Source organism: Capsella rubella, unplaced genomic scaffold (assembly GCF_000375325.1).
Source record: "Capsella rubella cultivar Monte Gargano unplaced genomic scaffold, Caprub1_0 scaffold_2, whole genome shotgun sequence".
Classification (NCBI taxonomy): domain Eukaryota; kingdom Viridiplantae; phylum Streptophyta; class Magnoliopsida; order Brassicales; family Brassicaceae; genus Capsella; species Capsella rubella.
In genome coordinates, this window is record NW_006238922.1 from 4,819,077 (window position 1) to 4,828,424 (window position 9,348).

General features: G+C 33.4%; 1 protein-coding gene and 1 pseudogene across 1 annotated transcript; both read right to left on the minus strand.

Moving 5' to 3' along the window:
• Window positions 1-5,910: 5,910 nt before the first annotated feature.
• LOC17894202 lies at window positions 5,911-6,304 on the minus strand. Its single transcript, XM_006301684.2, has one exon. The coding sequence runs from the start codon at window positions 6,256-6,258 to the stop codon at window positions 5,911-5,913; it is 348 nt and encodes a 115-aa protein (XP_006301746.1). The 5' UTR covers window positions 6,259-6,304.
• A 1,174-nt stretch (window positions 6,305-7,478) lies between these two features.
• On the minus strand, window positions 7,479-7,825 carry LOC17894028 (annotated as a pseudogene).
• Between the last annotated feature and the right edge of the window lie 1,523 nt (window positions 7,826-9,348).

Genomic DNA, 9,348 nt, shown 5'->3' on the forward strand with positions numbered 1-9,348 from the left:
TAGGACCTTCTGAGACGACTGGTACAGGATGTGGTATAGGATCTACTACAACATCTGGTTTAGCGGGTTGGATAGGATAACCGATGTTCGCATCAGCTAGCGTGTTGTCCAAAGTAGAGCGAGCCGCGTGTGGAGACTCGTGTAATTTTCTACTGCATGGAGACGCGGCACATCAAGGTGAGGTGTCATAAGGCGCAGCAGATGCCGGTAGCAGCTGGGAGTACAGCCGTGGGCTCAGCCTATCGCTCAACTACGATTGGCGCAGATTGTGGGACCGCGGGTCTACTCGACTGTAAAGATGGGAGAGCCAAGCACCGTTCAACCGATCACATGTTTAATTCTAAGACTCAGTCTGGTTCTTTTCTGTTGTTTTAGAATCTGCTTATGTGATTGTGGGGTTGGGGGTTATTAGTGTAGGGACCTTGTTGGTGGGAGGGTTCTCATCCTACGTGTTGTTTGATTCTGTAGCTACGAATAGCTTCATTATCCCGGATTGCACGACGGGCGGTAACATTCGTGGAGATCCTGGTGGTTATTTCAGAGCTGTTAGAGTTGCAGGAAGCCTGTTGCTAGCGGTTCAAGGGGGGGCTACTACTGTGGATGTGCAGATTGCAGGAGAGTCGATGTCAGTAGATAAGTACATTAGTCCGGTGGAGCTGTATGATGTTATTCTAGGCATGTATTGGTTGGATCGGCACAGAGTTCTTCTGGATTCTCACAGGGGGAGAGTCAACTTCGAGCGGCCCGAACCAAAGTTGTATTACCAAGGTGTGAGACCGATTTTGGGGAGTCTAGTAATTTCAGCGATGCAGGCGGAGAAGATGATTAAGAAGAGGCGGGAAGACTATTTGGCAACGATTTTGATGCTAGAGATGGTTGGAGAGGTAGCGGTGAGCACAATCTGGGTGGTCCAGGAGTTCGAGTATGTGTTGAAGCCGTTGAAAGGATTACCACCATCTCTTTATGATCCTTTCACGATTGAGTTGGACCCCGATACAACTTCGTTATCTAAGGCTCTGTACCGGATGGCTCCAACGGAGTTGGCTGAGCTGAAAAAGCAGTTGGAGGATTTTCTGAGTAAGGGTTTCATCCATCCCAGTTTTTCATCCATCCCAGTGTTTCACCATGGGGAGCATTAGTGTTGTTAGTGAAGAAGAAGGATAGGATTTTCCGACTGTGCATTGATTACCAGGGATTTAACCGAGTCACGGTGAAGAACAAGTATCCTTTATCCCGGATTGATGAGATGTTGGACCATTTGAGAAGAGCTACGTGGTTCTCAAAGATTGATTTGGCGTCGGGGTACCATCATATTCCTATTGACGGAGGCAGATATTTGTAAGATGGCGTTCATGACGAGATATGGACATTATGAGTTTGTGGTGATGCCTTTCGTGTTGACCAATGCACCAGCGGCGTTCATGAGGCTGATGAACAGCGTATTCCAGGAGTTATTGGATGAGTTTGTTATGAGGTTCACGGTGTTTGGTGTCTGAGGAGTTCGTTTCACCCTTGTTAGCCCCTGTTCGTCGTTGTTCTTTCTTGTTTAAGAGGTGAGTGCAGGGCCTAGGCCTATCTGAGCTGTTTGATTCATGTTTTGGTTAGTTATATGGTTGTTGATTGATTTTCTTTGGTTGTATGCGTGTTCTTGTGTTATGGTGCCTCTGGACGAGCCTTATGGAGTGGTTACACAACCTTCGAGGGTTTGGAAAGGCGGATCCTTTGATGAGAAGCGACAGAAGTAGTGTTAGGGCATCAGTGTCGATCCACTCCAGTGGTTTGTGTCGATCGACACCAATCTTCTGTATCGTGAGGATGGTCGCGAGTGTCGATCGACACTACTCGTCATAACGTAATTTTGTGTTTTTTTTTGTCCTCTTTCTGATTTTGGATGTTGCTTGAATGTAAATTATACTGCTTGAATGTAAATTATACTGCTTGTGTGTATAGCGAGTTGTGGGGATGAATGCCTCACTAAATATTAATGAAATACTTATGCATCTCTTTTCAGTGATGCATGTAAAGGAAAAGTGTGATCCGTGGAATCATGGCGAGGAGAGGAGGATAATCTAGGGGTCATTGGTTGTCTTTGGAATAATGTTTGAACTGTTAAGATGTAAGCCGGGAATTTAGAAACATGTTAGGTTGTTATTTCTATTTCTGGATGATGACTCGTTTGGTTATGGTTGAAATGTTGGTTTAATGCAATTGAATTATTTGGATTATTTGGTTAAGTCTTCCGCTGGTTAATGCTGATTGAAATTGGTTTATTTATGAGCATATGGTTTAATTTTTTGTCTGGTTTAACTGATTTGTTCGGTTTAATTGGTTTAAATTGATTAGGACAGGTATAGGTGGTTTAGTTGATTTAAATTGGTTAGGACCGGTTTAGCCGGTTTGAGTTAATTGGGTTAATCCGGTTTGCATGCTTTTAAAAAAAACGGGTTGGGTCTTTTCAAAATCGCACTCTCACTTTTCTAATTGTATTTGTTTAGTCTTTTTAAAATAAATGATATATTGTGTTTTCTCAGTTTTAAGTCTTTAAGTCTTTATTATAAATTTTATTTTCTCTTTCGAGGCTAACATCCTAACAGTTCAAATATAGGTCTTTTTTACAGTCTGTTATTCCATCATAGAGTCTTTACAGGTTTTAAGTTGCTTTGGAATATAATGAGCCGTTTTGGGATGCAAACACACATTTGGAGATGTAGATTCATGTAGAAGTGTTAGATGTTTGGACTCATATGGACTATTTTCAACCCTTAGATCTTTCTCAAATTTTCACAGAAGATGGAAACGGATGTGAGCTTTCATTTTCAATTTATTTTGAGAAAATCTAACGGTTCATTTAAGAGTTATACCCGATTTACTGGAGACAGGTAATTATGACGAGTAGTTGAAGCAGATGCATCATTAAAAGCTGAGAGTGTCAGACCGATCGATCTATATTTGGACAGATCGATATCTTACCTTGCATGCAATGTTTGGCCCATATTCGATCTGAAACACTATAGAACTGACCCAACTCGTCTCCTATTTTCAGTTCTAAACATTGTTCTTTCCTTTCTAAACAATTTGGGGAAAATAATCCATCCTCTTGACACTTGGAGATTATTTTTAACCCTTTCTTATTATTTAAGCTATTTCATAATGTTTTCTTTCATATTTATTTGGGAAAAAAGCCGAAAAATACGCCATCTATTTTTTATTTGGATGTTTAATACCCCGTCTTTTTTTATTGGAACAAATATACCTCGTTTATTTAACGTTGTCTTAGAAAATATTCGTTTATATACTCGTTAGTAGATTCCTACCTTACAGTTAACAGCCGTTTACTAGGATGACGGTATCAAATAACGGAGTTAGATTTTAATTCGACGTGTTTAACTGATATATATTACTTGGTTACAAATATGTACGAAAGAATTGTTGTGGCCTGTTGGTCACATGCTTCCTTTTGTACTCACGGGTTCAGAGTTTGATTCCCTGCCAAACCCTTTTTTTTTTCTTCTTCTTCTTCTCCATTTTTGCTCTGAAACAGATCATAGATCGATTTTTAAAAAAGTTGACAGAAGTTTTCTCTAGCCAAGGCGTTCTCATAATCGAGAGAGTGAGATATGTCGATCTAGATCTACGACAAGAAATTTTAAAATCAACCTTCTCGAAAGATAGGAATTGAGATCTGTGGCTTAGGTTTAGAACTAGACAAATTAAACGAATCCGCATGAAGATTGGCACCACAAAAGTTACTAGAAATGTTTTTTCTGGTATACAGCAAAAGAAAACCATTAGAGAGAAGTTCTGATCTGTTCAGTGGTGACAACGGAGAAGAAGAAGAAGAAGAAAAAAAAAAAGAGAAGTTCTGATCTGTTCAGTGGTGACAACGGAGAAGAAGAAGAAGAAGAAAAAAAAAAAGGTTTGGCAGGGAATCGAACTCTGAACCCGTGAGTACACAAGGAAGCATGTCACCACCAGGCAACAACAATTCTTTGGTACATATTTTTTAACCAAGTCATTTATATCAGTTAAACACGTCGAATTAAAATCTAACCCCGTTATATGATACCGTCACCCTAGTAAATGGCTGTTAACTGTAAGGAAGGAATCTACTAACGAGTATATAAACGCTTATTTTTTAAGACAACGTTAAATAAACGAGGTATATTTGTTCCAATCAAAAAGATGGGGTATTAAATATCCAAATAAAAAATAGATGGCGTATTTTTCGGCTTTTTCCCATATTTATTTGCTTTTATTCAATTGTTATGTGTGAGCAGTCTTCAATTTGGTTTTAGGCTTCTAAGTAGAAAATTCAATGAATTTGTGGATTGGTTACATGTTCTCAATGCTAGAATATGATTGATCACCCTGGTTTAGAACTTAGGCTTTTATTTGTTTCAGAGATGTTCGATGAAATGACTGAATGAGTGATTGAACATTGTATTTCTAGCCTGCGAGAGTTGATGTAAGAATGCATTGTGAACGAAATGAACCTATTCGATAATGCGAATTTCACTAAGAAATTACAAATGGGAGTTTTGTAATTGAAAAGTTGTGATTAATGTCTTGAGAGAGAATTAATCAGAAATTTTGTTCATGTTTAAGAACGGTTCTTCATGCATTAATCTTTTTTACATTTATTAGCTAGTCATTGTTCTTTGAAATACTATGCCGCTCAATGTCTTTAATTCATAAGTTTAATCTCTTTTATTTGCATTTTTATTTCCAATTTTGAAAACAGAACAAACAACCTTTTCGCTTTAGCTAAGAACGAATCTCATAAGTCTTTAGAGTACCTTGGCTCTATGTTATCGATCTCGCATATATTTGCTTTTGGTTAAGTTATCGGGTTAAAAACTCGACCAATCAATATATCTTATATTTTACATAAGTAATAATTGAGAAGACTGATAAATAATTCTGAACTTATTTTATCATAAAATATTTATGAATGTATACAATTATATAGGTCAATTAAACTCTTAAATAATATTAGATTCAATATAAAATGAAATAATTTTGAAAACCATTAAATAACCTATTGAAGAATTGTGAATATATAAGGTTTAATCCAAAATTCTCATGTCAAGTTGCACATAATATAATAAATAATTTATCAAAAAGAGAGAGTAAAATATCAACATCTTCAAAACAAAGCGATCTTGATGCATATTGAAAAACTTGGTAATTACAGGCTCAACGTATTGATGCCATAAAGTAATGTAAAACCAAAATTTTATATCTATAAATTTAATTAATATATGAGTAAATTGATAAATTAGTAAGGAAATCAATTACACTAAAAAATGTTTATGACAAATCATTTGATATGATCATAACATGCGATTTTCTAGATCCGTAAGAAGTTATCGCTTTTAAAAATATTTGATAATAATAAAGAATTCAATCTATGTCATATATATATATATATATATATTTGTCTTGCCCTTTGAAATTTCTTTTTTCCTGTCTAGTCTAGGTTTATAACTTTTGGTAGATAATTTTAAACAATTTTTTTTTATTGGTATGAATCTTTGATTTAAACGTATTGAGCTAAAAAATGAAGGCAATGGTTATAGTTTATTTACATTTCCAAAAAAACTTATAAATATGAAAAATGGGTATTTCAATTTTAAGAACAAGAAATCATAGAAAACATTGTTGAATTATACATTATATATTATATTTTAAATCATTCAACATTAACATGTTGCGCTTAATGAGTATTTTGAAAATCATTTTCATAATCTAGTTGTAAAAAAACTTAAAGGTATATACTTGCACAATAATTAATTTGCTATTATTCCTTTAAATCTTTTTTAAAGAAAAGATAAATATTACAGGTAATAAAAAATTGAACAACAAAGAAATATCAATTTAATTGGTCCAAATAGTATAAGCAATACATATTTAAAGAGTTTTAGAGATTGAGACACAATGATTCCATACTTCATCTCTCTTCTTCAGATATTTTGTTTCATGGGCAATTAAACTAGGTCTGTCCGCAATATATTTTATAAGTGTATCGTGACACAATTTTCCTTCTTTGACGAGATCGCTGCAACAAAGATCAGAGAGCGTTCCATTTCCGAAGACAACCGCGATTATATTCAACGCACACTTAGGAGTGATTTTCACAAGACAAGTATCCCATAATGTTTTTACTTCCCCTTCATCGACTGAAAAAACCGGAACAAACGCACACACCAAAGCTACAACAATGAATAGCAAAGAAACCTGAGCGCTAAATTTAGACATATTTTCGTTTCCTAAAATTAGCTTGCTTGAGTTTTCCTTTTTCGTAACGAACAGTGTATTGTATTTCTTATTAATATTAAGTTAGGCTAGCTCTTTATAGATCATTGAAAACTTAACGTAACCAAAACCAAATACAAAAACTACAACGTTAGCGCAATAAATTTAGGACATTAAAATGTTTTTTCAAATAAATATATCACAAACTTCAAACTTAATAGTTTTAAAAAATTTTGAATTTTGAAGGAAAAATATCAATGTAACTTCGGATATCAGTTTCAATAAAAATTATTGGTGATACTATGGCATTTTGAAATGCTACAACAATTTCTTGAATATGTGGTTCAAATTTGATTTGCATAGGTATCTACGAAAAAAAACAAAAGTTATATAATTTAGATCCATTTATGTTTTGAATTATCTTAATTTAAAAAATCACAGTTTCTCCCTTTTCTAATTGTATATGTTTAGTCTTTATTTTCTCTTTCATGTTATTAATTTTATTGAGCCAAATATTTTTAACAGTATTTTAGTCCATTATAGAGTCTTTACAGGTTTTAAGAGTTTTTGGAATAAAACGAGCCGTTTTGGGATGCTGAAACACATTTAGAGATATAGATTAAGATATGATCATAAAATGCAATTTTCTAGATCCATAAGAAGTTATCGCTTTTAAAAATATTTAATAATAATAAAGAATTCAATATATGTCATATATATATATGTCTTGCCCTTTGAAATTTCTTTTTTCCTGTCTAGTTTAGGTTTATAACTTTTGGTAGATAATTTGAAACAATCTTTAGGTATTGGTATAAAGCTTTGATTTAAAGGTATTGAGCTAAAAAATGAAGGCAATGGTTATAGTATATTTACATTTCCAAAAAAAACTTATAAATATGAAAAATGGGTATTTCAATTTTAAGAACAAGAATTCATAGAAAACAATGTTGAATTATACAAAATTCAAAATACTTTTAAATCAATATATACATATTATATTTTAAATCATTCAACATTAACATGTTGCACTTAATGTGTATTTTGAAAATCATTTTCATAATCTAGTTGTAAAAAAACTTAAAGGTATATACTTGCACAATAATTCATTTGCTATTATTCCTTTAAATCTTTTTTAAAGAAAAGATATATATTACAGGTAATAAAAAATTGAACAACAAAGAAATATCAATTTAATTGGTCCAAATAGTATAAGCAATACATATTTAAAGAGTTTTAGAGATTGAGACACAATGATTCCATACTTCATCTCTCTTCTTCAGATATTCTGTTTCATGGGCAATCAAACTAGGTCTGTCCGCAATATATTTTATAAGTGTATCGTGACACAATTTTCCTTCTTTGACGAGATCGCTGCAACAAAGATCAGAGAGCGTTCCATTTCCGAAGACAACCGCGATTATATTCAACGCACACTTAGGAGTGATTTTCACAAGACAAGTATCCCATAATGTTTTTACTTCCCCTTCATTGACTGAAAAAACCGGAACAAACGCACCAACCAAAGCTACAACAATGAATAGCTAAAAACCTGAGCGCTCAATTTAGACATATTTTCGTTTCCTTAAATTAGCTTGCTTGAGTTTTCCTTTTTTCGTAACGAACAGTGTATTGTATTTCTTATTAATATTAAGTTAGGCTAGCTCTTTATAGATCATTGAAAACTTAACGTAACCAAAACCAAAAACAAAAACTACAACGTTAGCGCAATAAATTTATGACATTAAAATGTTTTTTCAAATAAATATATCACAAACGTCAAACTTAATAGTTTTAAAAGTATCAATGTAACTTCGGATATCAGTTTCAATAAAAATTATTGGTGATACTATGGCATTTTGAAATGCTACAACAATTTCTTGAATATGTGGTTCAAATTAGATTTGCATAGGTTCTACGAAAAAACAAAAGTTATATAATTTAGATCCATTTATGTTTTGAATTATCTTAATTTAAAAAATCACAGTTTCTCCCTTTATTAATTGTATATGTTTAGTCTTTTTAAAACAAATGATATATTGTGTTTTTCTCGGTTTAAAGTCTTTATTTTCTCTTTCATGTTATTAATTTTATTGAGCCAAATATTTTTTAACAGTATTTTAGTCCATTATAGAGTCTTTACAGGTTTTAAGTATTTTTGGAATAAAACGAGCCGTTTTGGGATGCTGAAACACATTTAGAGATGTAGATTCATCTAGAAGTGTCAGATTTTTGGGATCATATGGACTATTTCAACCGTTAGATCTTTCTCAAATTTTGACACAGGTTGGAGACAGATGTTAGCTTGCATTTTCAATTTACTTTGAGAAAATCTAACGGTTAACTTAAGAGTTATACTAGATTTACTGGAGACAGGTAAATCTGACGAGTAGTTGAAGCAGATGCAGAACTAAATGCTAAGAGTGTCAGACCGGTTGATCTGTATATGGACTGATTGATCCCTTACCTCGCATGCATTATCTGGCCCATGTTTGATCTGAAACACTTTTAGAACCGACCCAACTCGTCTCCTATTATTTTTAAACCCTAGGCTCGACTATTTTGCAGCTATCTTTCATAATTTCAGTTCTAAACATTTCTCTTTGCTTTCTAAATAATTTGGGGAAAATAATTCATCCTCTTGACACTTGGAGAAGATTTGTGAACCCTTTCTTCTTATTTAAGCAATTTTCTAATGTTTTCTTTCATATATATTTGCTTTTATTCAATTGCTATGTGTGAGTAGTTCTTCGATTGGGTTTTAGGAGTCTAATTAGAATATTCAATAAATTAGTGGATTGATCTCTTCAATGGATTCTATGGTTCTTCAGTTTACATGTTTTCAATGCTAGAATAGGATTGATCACCCTGTTTTAGAAATTAGGCTTTTATTTGTTTCAGAGATGTTCGATGAAATGAATGAATGAGTGTTAATTGAGCATTGTATTTCTAGCCTGCGAGAGTTAATGTTAGAATGGATTCTTAACGAAATGAACCTATTCGATAATGGGAAATTGACTAGGAAATTACCAATGAGAGTTTTGTAATTGAATAGTTGTGATTAATGTCTTGAGAGAGAATTAATCTGGAATTGTG

Coding starts and splice junctions, on each gene's coding strand:
- LOC17894202 (XM_006301684.2), bottom strand. CDS start 6,258: ATGTCTAAATTTAGCGCTCAGGTTTCTTTGCTATTCATTGTTGTAGCT.